At 32.2% G+C, this 21,918-nt stretch overlaps 1 protein-coding gene across 1 annotated transcript in view; it reads left to right on the forward strand.

Annotated features, from left to right (window-relative positions):
• The first annotated feature begins 6,309 nt into the window (after positions 1-6,309).
• LOC149410171 (orexin receptor type 2-like) overlaps positions 6,310-21,918 on the forward strand; it is a 538,676-nt gene continuing 523,067 nt past the window's right edge. The window contains exon 1 of the mRNA XM_089648681.1: positions 6,310-6,663. Within this exon, the coding sequence (XP_089504807.1) occupies positions 6,412-6,663 (252 nt within the window). The 5' untranslated portion in view covers positions 6,310-6,411. The remainder of the gene's footprint in view (positions 6,664-21,918) is intronic.

Here is a 21,918-nt window from a genome sequence, read left to right on the forward strand (position 1 = left end):
ATTATTAATTTTAAATCGTCATAGAAAATACTTATATTACCGTAATTTATTTCGAGAATAAAAAAAACAGTGAAAATACCCTGTAAACAATGTCCTGATAATCTCTGAATGCTTGCATGATTTTACATTTTACGTGAAATAAAAGTAACCTAATAGAGAAACCAGTATCCTTATTTATTCTTAAACATATATTTATTTATTTATTAACGCCCCTTTTCGAGGTTTTTACATGAGAGTATCAAGAAATATACATTATTTATTATGCATAACTGAATTGCTTCATTAACAACATTTTATATTTGTTTAAACATAAATTGAAGATGTCCACTGACTTGGTATAATTGTTTCCCTCCACTAGTATTCTGGGCAAAGAGGAATACATATGGTAGTTAGTCCCAGAATTTCTGCACTGAAATAAATCCTGACTTCTAGTATTACGTTGTGGATTCCGAAAGCTTATCAATTCTAGTAATACCGGACTATCAACTAAATCATTTAGAATTTTTTATACAAATACCAAGTCAGTGAAAATTCTTCTGTCTGACAATTTGATTATATTTATATAATTTAACAGTGTTGTAGTTCAACAAAATTGCTGGAATACCCATTTTAAAATTTATAAAACGCAAGAATTTGTTTTGTATTCTTTCAAGAGCTTGTACATGTACATTATAATGTGGGTTCTTGACAGGAGAATTGTACTCAAGTTGACTTCTTACATAGGCAAAATATAACAATTTAATACACTATATATTGTTAAAATTTCTGGTTAACCTAGTTACAAATCCCAACATTTTTAATATCTTCGTTTAATCGATATGGAATTCGAACTTGGGGACACTCGAGTAATATTAATATTAGATACATTCAAAATTTACAAACTGCTATAATTAAAAAAAATTGTCAAACATAACATTTACAAACAAAGAAACAACTTAAAAATACTGTATGGCTCTGAGGGCCTACTTCCTATTAAAGGGCTTTCTGGTTTATTATAATTATGGATAATGCGGGAGAAAATGCGTGCAAAAAGTCATTGGTGCATAGTCGCAAAACAAGATTTACTGAAAAAAAAGGCCAAAAAATTCCACTAATATCAAATAAGTATGGTAGCAGAACACTTGACTATTTGATACCTGTGATTTATAACAAATTTAACGAAAACTTTAACTTAAAAAATAATGAGGAACCTTGCCCTAAACTGACAAAAAAGTAGTTAATAAATGAACAAAACGTTTATCTATCCTAAACATTATATTTGGTATTTGGCATAATATTTAAACTTAAGCTAATGTGTATTATGTTATAACATTAAATGGTAGAACCTACAGACAAGCTGATTGTCACAGCTTTGTGGGACTACCCATATCTTATATTGTATTAAATTTAATTATATTCAATTTAATAAATAAATAAAAAATAAAAATAACCAGTCTGGGGTCTAGGAGTTGATAGGCATGTTATTTACCCTGGTGAAGAAAGTTTTTTCTTTCAAATCAGCATTCATCTAACCAGATTTAATATGGATTTTCTGTGCAGTGATCGCAATATACAAAATCTTTTTAAAAATCTTTATTTCAGAAACTGACAAAGAATTTTTCTTAGATTTACACGAATATGAAACCTCTTTGAAGTGAAGAAGTTTCAGAGAATGAGTGTCAATCCTGGTGTATAAAACATGTATATATACATACATACACTCTCCAGAGTCTTGTTAATACTTTATAATACCCGCTACCCGAGAAGGCAAGAATGCAAGAAGGCAAAACATTCTTGAGAATCTTTTATCGTATTGCGCGAAGCAAAAATCTACAGATCGACTTACTTATGTGAACATAGATAATAGAAACCATATGAGATATGCCATGGAAGCGTACTGACTGTCGGCGAGCTACGACCAAACTTCACGGACTATCAAAGCCAACTAAAGTCTTTCTCGTGGCTGCAAGCCAAGTGGATTCCAATTGGCAACCCATGACTCTAATAATTTGAATCAATTATTTGATTTATTTTTAAACCGATTCCTACGGATGTAAATTACAAAATCAGTACCTTTTCATTAAAAATTTTCATGTAAAACAGGTTGATAAATTTATGAAACGTTTTTCAACTACAGGGTTTTCCAATAAGAGGTGTTATTTTGATATTCAATCGTAAAAGATCAATTGTTTCGTTGTTTGTGTGGCACGTAGCGCCATTTTGTTGAAAGTAAACGCTGTCCAGATCAATACTATCCAATTTCGGCCATAAAAAAATAATAATCTCTCAATAGCGCAATCCATTCACCGTAACTGTTGCTCCAGCCTCATTTAAAAAAAGTAAGGTCCAATGACTCCGCCGGACCATAAACCGCACCAAACAGTTACACGTTGAGGATAAAGAGGCTTTTCAACAATAACTCTTGTGTTTTCCGAGCCCCAAATGCGACAATTTTGCTTGTTGACGAAGCCTCTGAGGTGGAAATGGGCCTCATCACTCAAGATGATTTGCATTTTATTCACTCAAGTGAATTTTAATAATTTAAATGCGCTGTTGAAGCGTGTATCGTTCCATTTTTAATAATAACGTAGTTTCTACTTGTCAAATGTCAAAAAATGACAGCTTCAAAAGTAACATCTACCGAAATAGCGGGCTATTCAAAATAACACCTCTTATTGGAAAATCCTGTATAAACTTAGCAGTACCCACAAGATTTTATTTTTCTCTACGATGAATTAGTAACTTTCCGAGGTATTTGTCTAGAAAAATTTGAAATTTTTGTAATACATTCGTCTTTCCGTGGAGTTTGTTTTAATTATGCTCATAAGATCTCAAAGAAATCGTTTTGTCTCCTTTAATGTCATGATGAGAAATCGCGGTGTTAAAAACAATACGCTTTATATTCAAACTCATAAGTTAACCGCAGAAGAATTAATTCATACACTACATAACTGTGAAACAGACGTGGAAAAAATTTAATGAATGAATTAAATGATTAAATTCAATCATGTGACACACTAGATCTGATTCTCAATTTCAAACGGAGTTGATTGTTCATTTCTTCTTTGGCCTTGATTCCTACGATTTTAAACGGCACCATAAATTTTTCATTTCTGTTTTACTATTAAACAAAAATCATGATGAAGAACAAACTTAGTTTAATTGGAAACTAATAAAAATAATTAATTCTATCGACTCATAACTACATCAAACACAACAATAAAGCGGCTGTGAGATGAAAGTTAAACGTTCGGTATGTGGGTGAAATCAATGGCGAGGACGTGAACTAAAATAATATTTCACAGCAATAATGTTTCATTACCCATTTCCCTTGATATATATAATTCTAGTAAACTTCCAGGTACTATTTTTGTCAAACCGAAGCCAGACACCGGGTTGCGAAGCAATCTGATAATACGGTACCCTATGTTTATTACATCAATCACAACTGTGGCGCTCGAGTAGCCGATTCGACCTATTTCCAGTGAATTTAGGGTGTCTAATTAGGGCAGGACCTGATCCTATAATTATCCTGCAATATTTGCATCGTGTTACAGGCGTCAATCAAACGTCATTGATATTACATGACGCGCCTTACTGGCGAAATTCATAAAGTGTAAACAAAATATTTTCTGAAATGATTTGAGATTTTCACGGCCAAAATTATTATCGTCATTTATTTTGGGGGTGTTATGATGTATTGACAATATTTCTATGGCCAATTTTTTGGTTGCCATAGACAAATGTGTAATCGAAGTTTGTGGTTATGTTAAAGAACTTTTATCCGTTTGGAACAGGAACGCATATTGAATGTTGTATTTTGTGCGTTTCAAAGAATATAACAGTTGAAAATATGCAATGCGACAAATTTACATGAAAAAAAGAGAATTTATGAGTACTTACTGTTTTTGTAGCTTCTTTAGATTATTGCGATGCTTAAAGTGAGTCGATATTCTACTTGAAGACCTATTAATGAAACATTTTGATGGCATTTTCAAAATATATACGCCGTCAAATACGGAGCGTGAATTTTCACCACCGCCAACGGGGGCTTCTCTCCTGGAATAAGTAAAAAAAACTGTGAAATTTGCTGAAAATTTGGTGCAAGATGAAGTATTTATTTAATTTGTTAATATCCACAGATATCACAGATAGGGTACTTCTACAGATTTGTGTATCATTTACATATTTTAAATTAATATTTTTTGTGGTTATGTTGAAGAACGTTGTCTTTATTAATAATTAAGCCGACGTCGACGGGGCTAAGCTAAATAATTCTTGATATCCGGTACATAACGGCTAGACCAAAACTAAACGCTGAAAACAATGTTTAATTAACTAATTATACCGAAATACCAGCTCTTAGAGCTTAGAGGATTGGAGCGTTTTTCTATAATTCAATTTCAAAATTTTACGATGATTTAATAAAAAAGTATTTTTTTAAATTTATTCATCAAAAAAATATTTTTAACGTAAAAAAACATAATCTGCACATCTCACTAAAGCATTTCTGGGTCAAGTTGTGCGGCTCAACAATTACATAATTTAAAAAAATACGTAAAAGTTAACTTAATTAACACTAATTTTAATTACACAGCTATTTAAGATTGTACACATTCTAACCTACGTCTGCATATATTCTTTATCTAAGTTTGTCATATTTTCACAAAAATACGTTATATTTTTACCGTTCACTATCAGAATTATGTGCGGATGAATTACACATGGACCAAATTACATCTGGAGAGAATCACATCTACTAGAATTACAGACGTAAAAAAACTTTATATTATAAGTAATACTTCTTAGCCAACAAAAATTTAAATCTTACGAGAAAAAATTAATGCCGCCGACGAGAATTGAACCCGCACCTTCTGATTGCTGGTCAGGTGCACGGAACCACTGTGCTACGTCGGCTTATTTTTAACCGCCAAATAATTCAATAGATACTAGTATTTCATTCAACAATTATTGCTTATAATAATTTGTTATTCTTTGTGCTTTGCATCAAACCTTGTCTTGTAAACATATGGTTTACCTTTTATTATTAATATTACAAAAATAACCTTACTATTTTTCTTCTTTTCTTCAATATGAAAATTATTTAGCACACAGTTAAAAACTTTTATGACGTGTGTGATTCCAGTAGATGTAACTTTAGCAGTGGTAATTTGAGTTATGTAATTTTGTTCATGTTTTATTGCATTGGTTGGTGTAATTCACGCATGTGAGTATTGCTATAGTAACAGATCAACATTCAGAATAGAAAACGTTTTGTAACAAGAACTTTTCATTTACTCATTAGCAATACCATTACAAAAAATTAACTAAGTAGAAAATATTTATATGTGTTGTGGACGATATTATTCATAAAAATTAATTAATTAATTAAGATATTTTTCTCTTTTCTTTCTAGAATTGCTGCAACGAGAAGGGCCGAAAGAATCATCCCATGTAAACTATTTCTTAAAAAAGTCTGGCGTAATAGATAAAATGGTAGTGAATAAAAATAATAATAGAGTCAGTGTTAACATAATTAACTTAATTTTCAATATAAATATTAAAGTTTTGTTGAATTAAAGTCTAAATATGGAGTTAAGAGCAACCAGTTTAAGCTATAAAAACATTTTTTTGTTTCCGTTAGTCAAAATCCTTTTTTGTATTTGTTTAATTCGAATGATTGATAGTAGTGACCCTAGTGAACTTTTTAAAGAGGGTGTAATCAGTTCTAGCATAAACGATGGTTTGTTTCCAGTCCAAAATAAAGAAAACCTTCTGAAAAATATACAGGTAGACCAAACGGTAAACGAAAATCTAGTAAAACAAAACGTTTCAGGTCTGCCAGTGGAAAAGACTCCCACTAAACAACAACTAAATGAACTACAAGAGAGTGAATATCTCGTTAAAGAATCACAGTCATTAAAACAAGTTAACGAAAATCAAATGATTCCAAAACAACCAGAAATGGAGGAAAATCAGACAGTAAAGAATAACCCTGATGCATCCAAAATCAAAAACATCACAAGAGGTTTCACTCCAATGGTAAACTTAGACTCATTAAAAGGGAGATTCATTGAAAGAGGCCAAGACATCGATTATAAAGAAACCTACGAAAATGATACAACAGATGAATCAGATACAACCATTTCTCAGGAACCAACATATGGCTTGTTGATCGAACATCAGTTGAGCCATTCTTTTGACTATCGCGAAAGTATGTCGGAATCATCAACGAACCCGTTCAACGACACAACATCCAACGATAAAGATACAAACATCGGAAAGATGACGTACGAAGATGATTTTTCCCACAACTTAGAAACTACTACAGAATTTGAAAATGTTACAGAATCTATCTGCGTAGGTCAGGTGATCTATTGCAACCTGACTAAAGAAGAATATATTGAGCTGCTTGATGATTACATCTTTCCGATGCCATACGAATGGGTGTTGATAGCATCCCACATGGTAGTGTTCTTTGTTGGGCTTGTAGGGAATGCTCTGGTGTGTGTTGCTGTGTACAGGAACCACTCCATGAGGACAGTGACCAATTACTTTATCGTGAATCTTGCTGTTGCTGACTTCATGGTGATCCTGTTTTGTCTTCCCCCTACAGTCCTGTGGGATGTCACGGAAACCTGGTTCTTCGGGAACGCCATGTGCAGAATTGTACTCTACTTTCAGGTAAATACATCTTATCTTGGGTATCTTTCTTTTCTTTGACAATGCAGTTCAAAGTAACGCAAATTCATATCAAGTAGATATTATTATTATAATGAATACCTGTCACTTGAGAACTTGCGGCAAAATGCCTTTGGAGTTGATTCTGCGCAAATTTTATTCGATTATAAATGGTGTCCTGGAATAAGCGGAAAACGGGTTCTAGGTAATCTAGAATGTTCTTTTTACTGTGTAATGCTATCAATAAACAGCCTACAGCCCCTACCTTAACCAGCCTCAAAACGCTACCCATTTGGGTAGCACCATAGATCCTCTGCCTTTATACTGTACAGACACGGGCGTCACATAAAATAAATAGGTACGGATCAATATTTATACCGAATATAAGCAAATAGTTCATGGCGCTGTATTTGAAAAGATGACAGATAACAATTATGTCAAATCGGCGCAATATGACGTAAATGTGTAATCATAAATGTAGAACGTAGAACGAATAAAATTACAACATATGCTCAGAAAGAAAATTATTACAGTGCTAATTATTATTATTGCTGAAAATTATTAATTTATGTTTGGCATAGTTAATAAAATAATTCTTCCAAGTCATTATTAAACTTTCCTTATCTGTGATATGTATTTACTACACATTGTTACTAATAACTTTAATAACTCTATAAATACAATAACTTCTGGGTTCAGATTTAAGGTGTTCCTTTGTAATACATTTTTGCACTGAATTAAAAAATAATATTTTACATAGTTTTCTTATTCAATTAAAAATCAGAGTGTTTTGTTACAAATCGGTAACAAATACACAAAATAAATCAACCATGTGACACTGCTACGCGAAGAGTGTGCGAGGAAATGATACCCTATTGATGTCCAGCTTTAGTTGGCTATGCTGGAACTTGAAAAATCCACACATCCGCAGTTGTATTTAGACCATCGATACCTACGACCGAATAGCTGTGTATGTGAGTCCAGCGCCCATCCAGCAACTGCAGCCAGTCGGTCGCGGGCCGTCGTTAGATAAGGACTCCTCGCACATTTTTTTAGCATCTGCCGATGGTTTTTACATGTTTTCAGCAAATTAAAATCATTATCTTTGTTAATATAAAATGTAATAAACATAAGGGATTAACTATGAATATTCATATTTTTCCGAAATTAAATCACTTATTTTGAGATGTGTATTGACTACACAGCACCGGAACGCGTGGATTTTTTAAGCACAGTAAGGGAAAGGTTCAATATTTTGTTTTTCTTACCTTTTGTACTTGTTTTTTTTATAATTAATTCTTTATAATTAACTAAACTTTATATTTTACCTTTACACTTTATACCGTATATTATACTTTAAACTTTATGCTGTATACTTTATACCTTGTACTTATTAACTATATTTATGTTAATGGGACATGTCGTGCTTTTTGTATTTAAATAAACAAATAAATATCTATTTTTGGTACATATAAAGTACGAAAATTTTTGGAAAAAAATGGTCACGAGAAACCCGAACAAAAATGATAATTTATAAAGGTTTGAAACTTGGCTTTTTATTAAATTGAAGATTCGTTGTATCAGTTTGATTTTGTTGGGAGATATCTTCAGTACCCTTTACCCTTTGTCAATCCTAACCACTAAACCCTCGCAAGAAAGTGGGTTAATTTAAAGGTCTCGGTTGGGTCCTGATCTCAAAGGTCTGCTTTCTAAAAATGAAAACCTTTAAGCCAAAATTTCAAATGTAATAAAAAACCACTTTCAATAATGAAGTCAATAATACGATTTGAAACTGACCCATTTAACTAACCGACCTGTACAGTGTACATAGCTGGAAAATACGGCAAACGCGCGCCCAAAATTTGTAAACCGTTGAAATTTGTCACACGAGAACGGGTTGTTTCAACAAATCGTTTTCGAGTTCAAAAGCTCGGCTGAGAAACGATTTGCCAGCTTCTGTGATTATTTCCACATACATCGTATAGATGCTCACTCTTTTCTCTCCTCAAAAGACCCCAAAACAGCATCCCCAAAGGTGACACGGGCCTGAAGGAAATTAATTTTCCTAAGGGTATGAAGTTAGTGAAAAAAAGTACCTACCTATCTGACTGATCTTAGCATCACACTGTTTTCCCGCAGAATAAAGCAGAGATGAAAGACTGTCACATATCTCGGTGCACACTATTTGCTTTAGTCACATTAATATACTTGTATCGTGGTTTTTAGAGTCGTCTCAGAAAGAGGACGTACGCGACGTTATAAAATATTTTCGCTTTCAAATAAAAGAAGGGAGAGATGTATACGTGGGTATGACATCTCTCTGGGACTAATTTTTATTTATTTTATTATGGTTCAAGAGTGTTTACAAGATATATTGTATTCATATTTTGTACAGCACTACCCATCTCGGTTGATAAATCTATTCTCGTGTTATAGATGGGAAGTAATACCATCACAGTTTTAATTTAAGGACGGGTTATATCACAAAATTTGAACAATTCATCAAATTTCAAAGTTGATGTTCAAGTTTTGTGAATGTTCTATTCAAGTTTTGTGATTATATTATTATTTTAATTGTGTTAAGGGAGAAAAATGAAATAATAAGGAATGCAGATCATGTGATAAATTATTGTAAATGAAGTATAAACGCATACAATATATATAAATAAATTGTTTTATGAAAGGAGATGTAAGATTTTAGAGGATTTGTCTTTATTGCCAAGTGTTAATATAATGATTAGTTTGATGCAAGTTTAGTTTTCGTTACAATAAATCATTATCTGAATCCAATACCCCTTTTTTATTTAATTATTTTAACATTGACAGTAGGTACATTTAATTACAAGTTATATGGTTATAAATTAAATTATTACGTATGTCCTCAAGATGTCATTTGTGTCCGCATTTTATAAAATAAATCTTATATTTGCTATAGGAGTTTTATTACTGGTGCAAGCATTTAATCTACCCACATATATCTTGAGATTCCTTTTAGGGAAGTATTAATACAGGTAAGATTAATTGTTACAGCATTAGTGTTGTTGGCTTCTGTATGAAGAAGCGTAGTATGCCTAGTACGCCTCATTGCAACATTTATACCAATAACTGATAACAATTCTGGACTATCTATTTTATTATTTAGCAAATTATATACAGAAACATTAGATGTGACAATGTATGTCTTTTTTTTAAACTTAACAAATGTTTCGATAATTTACTCTGTGTTCTTTCTATTAAATTTATGTATACATTTTATTGAGTACTCCATATTGTGGAAGCACACTCCAGTGGACTTCTGACAAATGCGTAGAAAAATATCTCAAGAGTGTTAGATAACTAACTAACCAGCACGCCGTTTCAGGTAGGCAGAGAGGACGGACCGCCAAACAACTCGGTCTTGACACACACTTCTTGCCTCATTCACATTCATACATCGTCTCATACATACTCTTCTATTATTCTGACTCTTGACATGGCCCGACTCGAGTATCTGATTCACTTGATCGTGCCTTGTCTTGTAAGCACTTTTGAAAAAATTACTTAGTCTCGCTATTTAGATTCTTAAATGTTCGTTCAACCTTAGTGTGGTAAAGCTGGCCTTGAGCCTTGATTTAAGAACGTTTTATCCAAACGAATGCCATAATAATAAGTCCTTTTTTAGAAAGGCTGACTGACTATATTTGTATTTCAAATTGTTCATACTTAATTTGTTATTTTGGTCAATATTTGTTATTAGGTAATAACTTATTGTATTCAGTGGGTGGATTTTTTAAAATGAAATATTCTTTGTAGATTTAGAGAAAGCAAAATATTTTACTTATTTTAAATTAACTCCACACAGGAAGCACTGCTAAAAAAAATCTATCAGGGCTTATGTCATCTTTTGAGATGCTCTGTGAAAGGTCATTTTTAAGGAAAGGAAGGAGAAGAAGTTCTCGGATGATAAAAGGTATGAGGGTTGGGTAGGAATCTAAGGATCATTGTGGATATATACCACCCACTGGTATAAGCGCAAGGCAATGGGTACAGAGACCAGTTGAAGAGGTCAAAAGATCACCAGCCACGCAGCGGGTGGACAGACGAATCCTGAACACATCTCACCCAATGGAGCCGGGCACCCCTACAAAATCGCCAACGTAGCGAAGCACTTGGGGTGACCTATGGCAGGGCTGTTGTTTATCCGGTAAATGTACCCGGGCCGGTGGTACTCAAAACCGCCTCCCGATTGATTGAATATTATACCCAATCTCTTTTTATTCTGACTCTTGTCACGGCCTGTATCAAGTATTTGATTAAAAAAACGTTGTTAGAAGGTCAACACGAAAAATAATGTGCATGGGTTGACCTTTAATGACTCTGCAAACAATTTTGGCTAAAAGTAATCAGTGACATTTTCCCATGGATAACATTTATCAGATTATCACCACATGTTAATCTTGTAAACTCATTTAGCTAAACAAGGAATAAACAATTAGCAGCCTTATCTAAAGGATTTGGTCACTGTTGCGTCATACTAACATATACTGATCGGATAATCTCTAGAATGTGATATATTACTGAGACTAGTCGTTTATTCACCGCTATGTATCACTCCAATTTCTCTTGTGGAAATATCGAGTTTCGCTGTTGTTGTTCGGTTCGCATTTCGGCTCGCAAGTGTATACTCGTATATTATAATTTTTTTAGTGTTCGCGTTAACGTCGGCAATATTTCCAACCCTTATATTCAACAGTAGTAAGTTCTAAAAAAACTTTTTTTCGCCAATATGGTATTTTTGTAAGCGTAAAAAAATATGATACCTAGTGAAGATATTTTTATACAGACGAATAAGTTATCTATAATCCACGTATCCAACAGAAACGCTATTTACAGATTTAGGAGTGCCCCGAGTAGAAGATATATTCAAGAAAAATGCAATTATCCAAATTTATAAAGATAATATAATCAAAAAATATGAAACCCACTTATCTAAAAGATATCAATACAATATCAAAATTCAAAAATGTAATACCAAACAAATGCAAAATAACTATAAATATTTAGGAATAAAGTATTTCAACAACCTTACGATTGAAATAAAGAAATTAAAGGATATTAACATACTTAAACTAAAACTTAAGTTACTCTTTCAGAAATAATTAACTAAATAATTGCCTGTTTTTCCCTTCATTGATATTTATTATCAGTCTATACTCATCTCCACTGTATTTAGATTTTGTCTCTTTATATATTTTTCCTATCATATATATACTTAGGTACTTATAGCATAATGATATTCTATTTTTCTTATAATTAGTGTAACTCTCTCGCCAAGCACAAGAACCAGTTTCTTCATTGGTGAGATGAATACCTACTCATATTATATCCTGTACCCACTAATATTATATTAAATAAAAATAAAAAATAATAATAATGATATAAAATATGCCATTTTCGATTGTCCACCAAAACAACATGTCCGTTTTTATTAGCGAATTCAGCCGCGTTTTCTACGTAATAATGATGTTGTCGCCAATTGGAATCGTTTCGGAAAGTACGGTTTGAGAAATTTTTTGAAATCAATAATTATAAATTGAAACCAAATATTTTTAGTATGATAATCTTAATTAGATAAATAAACTTCAAATTTTTAATGTTATTCAGGTGATTTCTCACGAAAACGGCGCTATATAAATTAGCCAAATATTATTATTATTATAGTTTGTAAAAATACCCCATTTAATAAAAAACATTTGATTCCAATGAACCATACAGACATGCCAATAAAACTATGATTAAAAATAATTGATTTTTGATGATGTTTGGTCAAGTTCACCAAAAGTAAGACGAAAATGACATTTCTTCGGCTTGGCACACGGACACGCCCTCAGCACATTTCTACCTATTTATCTCTTCAGTGTGGGCATCACACGAACGGGGATGATTAAGTTGCCCGTGGGAGTAAAATTCATTCCAAAAATTGGAAATTTTGAGTAACAGGATTATAGACCGCGCGTCATACCAAAATTATTTTACATCGTTCGTAACACTAATGAACATTTTTGCATATTTATATTTTCACGGTGGAATGATAAATATTCCGAAATAACTGTAATTGTGACTATGCGTACCGTTTAATTAATTTTAAAAGTCAATTCTGTGGATTCCATATTAAAAGAAATCGCAAACAATTCATTGAATCATAACACGCGTATTTAAATAAAATGACAATTAGTTACAAGAGAGAAAAATTATATAGTTTTTAAAAATATTTTAAAACGATAAGTTATAAACAGGATTTTCCAATAAGAGGTGTTATTTTGATATTTAATCGTAAAAGATCAATGGTTTTGTTGCTTGTGTGGCACATAGCGCCGTCTTGTTGAAACTAAATGTTGTCCAGATCAATACCATCTAATTCCAGCCATAAAAAATCATTAATCATCTCTCGATAGCGCAATCCATTCACCGTAACTGTTGCTTCAGCCTCATTTTCGAAAAAGTAAGGTCCAATGACTCCACCGGACCATAAACCGCACCAAACAGTCACACGTTGAGAATAAAGAGGCTTTTCAACAATAAATCTTGAGTTTTTCAAGCCCCAGATGCGTCAATTTTGCTTGTTGACGAAGCCACCGAGGTGGAAATGGGCCTCATTATTTAAGATGATTTGCATTTGATTCACTCGAGTGAATTTTAATCATTTCAATGCGTTGTTGAAGCGTGTATCGTTCCATTTTTAATAATGGCGTAGTTTTTACTTGTCAAATGTAAAAAAATAATAGCTTCAAAAGTAACATCTACCGAAATAGCAAATATTCAAAATAACACCTCTTATTGGAAAACCCTGTACATATTTGCCAGTGTATTTGCGGGTGCAATAATAAGAACGTATATGTACTTTTGCTTTCACTGTTCACTTTTTAAGTCTGCTTATAAACGATGGATTGAGATTAGAGTTAGTGATTTAAAAACTTTTAAATGAAAACATCTTTTAAAAGAAAAAAAATACTCGTAGAACTGGAAGAAATTTTTTTAATCTCTGCTATGTATTTTAGATATTGCGCTCAAATGATCTTTTTGGTTAACTTAGCCTTCTTTGACAGAGAATTTCTAGTTCTGATGAATAAATAAAATCTCTCAAAATAAAGTTTAGTATATTTGTTAATATATCCACCGCTATTTACATAACTCCACAATGTTTTTCTTTCAGGGTCGCTAATATTAAAAGTTTTGTAGCTCTTAGTCGAGAATACACAAATTCCTGAAAAAAAAGATTTTTTTTTCATTTCAAAAGAAAGTATTTTTTCGGTGAAATATTGTATTTCTTTCTTTGTTAATTTTCTCATTTCTTCTGAGGTAACGCTTGAAAAAGCAAATTTAATGGGTGTTTAAAGTCACCACACTAATGGTACTTAGGGACACTTTGAAAGATAAATATTAAAGAAATTCAAACAGTTATGAAGATGAAAAAAGTTGAAAACTTATTTAAATAAGTGAAATTTTTAGGAATGCTTAGTTAGCTAATGCCAATCTTACCTAAGCAGAATATTTTTATAAATACTAACTGAAGACCCCGGCGTTGGACGGTATTTACGCAGAGTTCTTCATCAGGTGTAGACAAAGAATTTTCATCTTATTTTGGATGTCAGTTGTATAAAACTTCATCAAGAAGAATTTTCATCTTATTTTGAACGTCAAGTGTGTACAATTTCAAAGTATTTTTGATCATCAAGTATGTAAAATTTCACCAACAAGTATTTTCCTGTTATTTTGATCATCAAACGTGTAAAATTTCATCAATAATTATTTTCCTCTAATTTTGAACGTCAAGTGTGTAAAAGTATATTTTCCTCTTATTTAGAACGTCAAGTGTGTAAAAATTCACCATAACGAATTTTCCTCTTATTTGAAGGTCAAGTGTGTACAATTTCAACAAGAAATATTTTGCTCTTATTTTGAACGTCAAGTGTGTAAAAGTATATTTACCTCTTATTTAGAACGTCAAGTGTGTAAAAATTCACCAAGACGAATTTTCCTCTTATTTGAAGGTCAAGTGTGTACAATTTCAACAAGAAATATTTTGCTCTTATTTTGAACGTCAAGTGTGTAAAAATTCACCAAGAAGAATTTTCCTCTTATTTTGAAGGTCAAGTGTGTAAAAGTATATTTTCCTCTTATTTAGAACGTCAAGTGTGTAAAATTTCGTCAAAAAGTATTTTCCTGTTATTTTGAACATAAAGTGTGTAAAAGCATATTTTTCTCTTATTTTGAACATCAAGTTAGTTAAATTTGCTGACTTATCCCAGGGATACCTTACCCAATAGACCGCTTCTACGGATTTTAATTCATTTCCAATATTTCATCTGAAATAAATCAATTTACCTACTAACGTCCTGAGAATCCCATACTTCCTGCCGCTTCCCCATGAAACCGGTGTGTTAGAATGTACATCTCCTATACTATATTATATTTTTATGCAAGTTTACAAATGTCTTATTTATTATAACTTGCGTGCATACACTATAACATTATCTTTTGAATAATTTGGCTCCGATAATCAAGCTTCTACTAATCGGTGCAGAATTTATAGTTTCCGGCAACACGTTATAATATTTCATTCGTTTATGGAGTAAAAACTATTTTGTGTATTGGCTTTGTACTTTTTTTAAATTTTATCTAATTTCATTACACATCCTTGGGTTTAATCTGTGACTGTCCTTGTCTTGTATATAATTTTGTCTAATTTCATTACACGTCCTAAGTAGTGAATGTCTTTGTCTTGTAGGTATATAATTTTGTTTGAAAATATGTTGATAAAATTTTATTTTATGTTTAAATTAATCTCTTTAAGTCAGCATCATTTTTAGTATAAGTAGTTTTAGGGGTGGTTTTTTTCATGTGGACGATGATCTTCCTCGTGTTTTATTTATAAATTTTCAGTAAATCAACAGTTTATATTTTATCAATTTGTACAGGTGTAGTATTAGCAAAAATAAAACTATTTATGAATGTCCTCCTTGTTAAGGTACCTCTAATAAAACAACATTATTTAAAAACAAAAAAATATTCTTGAAAATCAGAAAAACATTTATTTTATGGAGGATATTCTGGTGTAATTGGAGATATCATATTAAGACAAGATATCATATTGTGATAAATAACACAGGAGATACACTATATGAAACAACACCAACAAAAACTTACTCATTGTTATAATAATAATTCAGAAAAACTTTTAATTTTTTATTTCGTGCATACTTGTAGTCACAGTTATCATTTATTGCTAACCAATGACGTTACAAATCACAATACGTCTAGACTTCATATTGTCTCATAAACTCAAAATGTAGTTAATTTAACTCAAGATCAGTTATGTAGGTCAAGTGTGAAAATTTCATCAATCTCGGAATGAAACTGTGAGTTGTTTAAAAATAAACCCACCCAAAGACATACTTCATTCTATCATAGGTAGTAATAGTGGCGAATCTGCACGCAAGATAGGTACAAGAAGGCTATATTATCATAATTTTGCAATCAATCTTAATTAAACCCAAATCCACTTACAATTCTTCCTTCCTTCCTTCTTCTTCCTTCTAGAGCTTGTATTAATTTTATACTGTCTTTTTTACATTAACCCCACACAGGACGCTCTGACGAAAAGAAATTCCCTCAGGGTCTATGTCAACTTTTGGGATGCTGTGTGGTTGGTCTTTTTTAAGGAAAGAAATGAGAAGAAGTTCTGGGAAGGTGGAAGGTATGAGGGTTCGGCAGGAATCTTGGGATCATTTTTTCTAGAAGTAACCAACATATGTATATATAACTACGGCGTAAAGAGATGGGTCGAAAGACCGGTTGGAGAGGTCAAAGGGTCTCCGCAAACCAGCCTCTCCCGTTCATGCACGCCACGCAGCTGACGGGCAGGCGCCGTTATAACTGTTGTTGAACAAACCTCGTCTCGGGCACCCCTGCTAAATCACCAAACGTACCGAACCACTTGGGGTGACCTACTGTAAAGGTGTTGGTTATCCAATAAATGGTTCTCAAGGCGGCGGTACCCAAACCCTCCTCCATCTTATGATCAAATACTTTCATTGTTATTTTTGTAAAAAAATATTTGATTATGCTTATGTCTGTATGTATGTATGTATTTTTTACATTAGATACATTTAAAGCAGACATAACAGTAATAACATAGCATTATGAGAGCATATATTTAAAAAGAGTAGGTACAAGTGTTATTACGTTTTGTTAGGTCGAATTTAGTTCCTAGCTAGGCAGATTGCCTGTTCTAAGGAACCAAATGTTTGTGAAATGCCAAATGTAATTTAATTTTTACTCTTTTTTTAAAATTAAGTATACTTATATTAAGTTCTTACTAAATTTAACACAGGCAAACATGACATAGTTTTAAGTGACATTATATAATAGTTTTTCAGACTCCTCCCTACCTAAGCCAATCAACAATTTAGTATATGCGTTATGCGTTTAGTATATGCGTTTTATATATTGGGACATGCAATTATAATTGTGTATGATATATTAATACCGTAAATCTATTTAAATAAAAATATTAATGTTAGTTTGTTCAAAATCTGAAATCTCCCAAAGTTATTCACCGATTGCTTTGAAATGTTGACACAACTTTGCATTTGAATAAACGTGTGTTTTTATATAACTATATTAAATAGATGTTACCTTTGCAAATAACATGTTCTAGGCCACAGCAATGCGTAGCGAGGTAAAGCTATTATTAAATAATTTAATATCGTCCGTCGCAGCGAATAGAAGCAGTGTGATAGAAATTTACTTATAAACATATGTTAAACAAAAAACATAAAAATCGGTATAGAATTTCTTCTCCGTTTCCTTAACTCGTCTTTACGAATATGATTCTTTATAATAAATTATTATGAGCAATAATAATTCGCCTCTAATATCAATACCAATTGAAAACATCTCCCGAGTAAAAATAAATGCCGCCGATAGGAATTGAACCCTCGCCTTCTGATGTCCGGTCAGACGCTCTGGACCACTGAGCCACGTCGGCTTATTTCCAACCCGCCAAATGATTCAACATGTACTAGTACTTCAATCAACAATTACAGCTTATTATATTTTTCCACCTGTAAAACACCGACTTTTTATTTTTGTAGGAAAGGCTTTGTAAGTGCTAAATTTCCCACTAGATGGCGTCGAGACATATTATATCTACATTTGTTGGTGAAATATTTTCACTTGTTAAATATTTATTTTTATAAGACACGGTTTTTATGCATGGCACAAAGGATAGTAAATTATTTATATAATTAAATAATAATTTATTATCTTTGTGCTATGCATAAAAACCTTGTCTTATAAACATTAGTTTATCATTAAAAAATAAGAATCTTTATGAATAAGAAAGATCAGATCATGTGATTGGAGTCGCCTAACATATTTTTTTTCCAGCACAAAAAGTCCTGATCCGATACTGCTTCCATTGTTCTCTATCTATTCTTCATCCTGTCCCATCCTTTCATCCCATTACATTCCCCAATATTGAGCATTCCATCCTCCCTCTGGTTTTGCTGGGAACTCTTGTGCGGTCTCTGGCGGGGCTCTAAAGCTTATGTTGCTAGCAGATGGTAGTTAGAAAAGCATTGTGCAAAGTTGTCTGAAGCACAAACAGGACCGAACTCACCCAGTAGAGGCAATGGATAATACATATTTGACCCAATGCAAAATAATTTGTGGAAATTTGTTTCTTCAGACGGGTCGTTAAATATTTTTAACTCCGTTCTAACAATAATTAAATATACCAATTTGGGTTGTTGGTGCGTGGGTGCATGCGTGATTTGAAACTGTTTTTCAGTGAAATTTTAGTTTAAACGTTGGAACTGATAAGTACGAACCATGTCGGAAAGACGATTAAGTAGGTAGCTAAATTATATATATGTTACAGTCATAGTGATTAAATAGCTAATATACATAATTACTGGTCATTATATATAATAAAAAAATGTTTATACAATGTGATACATTAATCACTTCCGGATATTATTCAAAATATCGGTCAAAGTTAGCCAAAGTAATAAATACGGTCCAACTGACTTGTTACCCACCTAATCATACCTAACCCAACTTAACCTAACCTAACCTATAATAACCCAACCTAACCTAACCTAACCTATCATAACCCAACCTAACCTAACCTAAGCAATAATAAATCAACATAAATTTTCTTTATAAATTAAAGGCAAATTAAAATACAATTTTATAATCTTTACTTATACCTACTTGTTTTATTACATTATCCAAGTCTACGAAGATATTATATAAAATTGCTAGTTAATGTGATTAATTCTGTGTCAATTATCACTTTGTCTAAATTGGGTAGACATTATAAATAATGGCTGGATGGTATATATAATATCCGGATTTATTACTTTGGCTGTAACATATATATTAAATGTGCATTTCTTTTGTTAAAACGTTTGACAGATATATCAAGAATTAACAGACTTTAAACTGAATAACTATTGATTTTAAAGTTTACTAACGTTGTTCTTTTGAGAGTTAATTTGGAATATTTCTCTTACCATTTGTCAACAAAAAAAAAATTATAGAGAAAATCGATGACCGGCAGTGAGTGATTCCGATGTAATATTTTATAAATTCTTTCAGCTTCACAAATCCTACAATAATTATAACATCCCGTGGTTTTTCACAGGGTTTGCGCTAGCATTATTTTTTTTCAGGCCTTTAAATATGAATATTAATAAATAAACATGATTTTTTGTACATAACTAAATTGCTTCATTAATAACATTTTATATTAATTTAAAGATAAATTAAAGATTTCCACTGACTTGGCATATTTTTTTCCCTCCATTAGTATTCTAGGCAAAAAGAAATACATATGGTAGTTAGTCCATAAATAGTATTATACGCGCCCTGAGCAATGGTTCTTTTAGTTCTATAGTAAGTCCGGGCCTGACTCCAGGGGTGGCAGCCACGGATCTAGTAAACAATTGAAGCCAGCAAACACCAGCTGCATGTTCGGCGGTTTGCATACCCCTTAAACAAACATGACTCACCTGTTTTTGACGCATTCTAGAGCTTTAATACCGAATAATTAGGAGAGAGAATACATAGTTCGTGTAGAACAGCGGTGGGGAAACTGCGGCCCGCAAACACTTTTGGTGTAGCATGATGAAAGCACCGTGAAAAAAAACATATTAAATACAGAATGAGAGAAATTTTCTCTATTTCGGTTTGTCAGATACATGTTTAAATTAGTTAAACAGTTTAATAAATGTAACTATTTCTTTGTTTTTTTTAAAAAGTGTGTTGGACCATTTGCAGAGAACACAATAAGTTTATTAAATTAGAATTCGGAAGTCTAAAAGTATTAACAAAAGAATTTAACTACGTTATTTCATAAAATATTGTGTGTTGGTACTGAAAATGGTAATACGTGTCATTAACAAGCGACCGACAAGATACCCCTCCACTCGACTCCTCATAGAGTATAAGGTCTTAAACATACGAAAACTCTACCTAAAATTTTCGCTAATACATTTCCTGTTAAAATATAAAAGTCTCTTACAACACAACTACACCACCAGAACAATAACCAACGGTCACTACAAAGTATCTTCACTACATACCACGTCAACTCAAAGAAAGTTTTTCTTCCTAGCTCCTAAAATCTTTAACCTTATCCCTGAAAACCTAAGAACCGTAAGTCAACCCTATTCCTTTAAAAAATAAATTAAGAAATGGATCCTAACACACGGAATACATTACAACTACTATACTCATTTATTCTAGACTCTATCAATTTAATCACCTTTCAGACAAAACAGAATATATCCTTATTTCGTCTCTTAGCGGTGGTAACCGGATAAATCATCAAAATGATAATTTATCACAACTTTAAAAAGTTATCTAAAGTCATGGAAAGTGATGAAACAAAAACCTTATGAACTGGGTAGGTTAGGTAAGGTTAGGTTAAAAAAAAAATCATTGTTTCTAATGACTTTATATCACTTTTTAAAAGTGTGTTAAATTGTCACTGTGTTGAGTTATCATGGAACCCTTAGCGGTATAGTATGTACGGTGACCGGATAAATCAAAATGATAATTCATCACATCTTTAAAAAGTTATATAAAGTCATGGAAAGTGATGAAACAAGAACTTTTTTAACTGGGTTAAGTAGGTTAGGTTAGGTAAAAAAAAAATTTCATCGTTTTTAATGACTTTATATCACTTTTTAAGTGTGTTTTGAATAATCACTGTGTCGAGTTATCATGGAACCAGTATGTACATAATTAATTAGTGTGATCTATTTAATAACAATTTCTGAAATTTTTCATCTTATATTTCTCTTACTTCTCCATTCTTTTCTTGCAACCCAAACTAGCTATACATCATTTTTCTTTTTTGTATTAAAGTAATGTATAGATTCTATGTCCGCAAACTGTAAAATTCACCCGCCATAACACAGGGTCATCCTTAGAATGGAGGGTGAAATATCACAAAAAAACACATGTACTCTCTAAATCATATATTTAATTTCTAATAAAAGTTATGATTTTGACTTATTTGGAAAGTGTCATTGAAAACAAAAAAATGCGGACATCACAAATATGTCACGAAACTTTGGGCTAAGTTGGCGTTATTAATTACGTTGAGTCGAGTTAGTGTCACCGGAAATTTGCACCAAAGTTTAAACAAGTTTTGTCTCTGCGGTTCCTCTGTCAAAGGGTTATATCTGACCAGAGCCAGTTGAACTATTATAACGCAAATATAATATTGTTTTAGACAGAATACAGCGGGAGGTACACGGAGATAATAAATGTTGCTAATTCATTGAGAATCCTTACCTTTAATACTTGCCTTACCAATGAAAATTAACAGGTTTCCTGATAAACTTTTAGTAAATTATGAACATTTTAACACGATGTCGGAACACATGTTCATGAAAATCGGAATATTTTCATGAACACGTTGTTCCGACATCGGAACATGTAGGATGGTTGTTGTTAGAGCTACGGCATTAGGGAGTGGGGAGGGAAGGTAATGCGGAATAGGAATGTTCAGAAGTACATGGCCATTCAATTTTGATCATTACACATGGCTAAAACCGTTTTAAGCAACATTTAGATTCTGATTGGTGATCTTTCACAAAAGTGCTGGTAATCTACCAGTACAAATTTATTCAAAAAGAAAAAAAAGAAAATTTCCGTGGTGTGTTTCTGTGTCTGTATTCAGTTCAATGACTCTAGAACTGG

Source organism: Hesperophylax consimilis, chromosome 28 (genome assembly GCF_061612785.1).
Source record: "Hesperophylax consimilis isolate HC1 chromosome 28, BYU_Hcon_1.0, whole genome shotgun sequence".
Taxonomy (NCBI): Eukaryota; Metazoa; Arthropoda; class Insecta; order Trichoptera; family Limnephilidae; genus Hesperophylax; species Hesperophylax consimilis.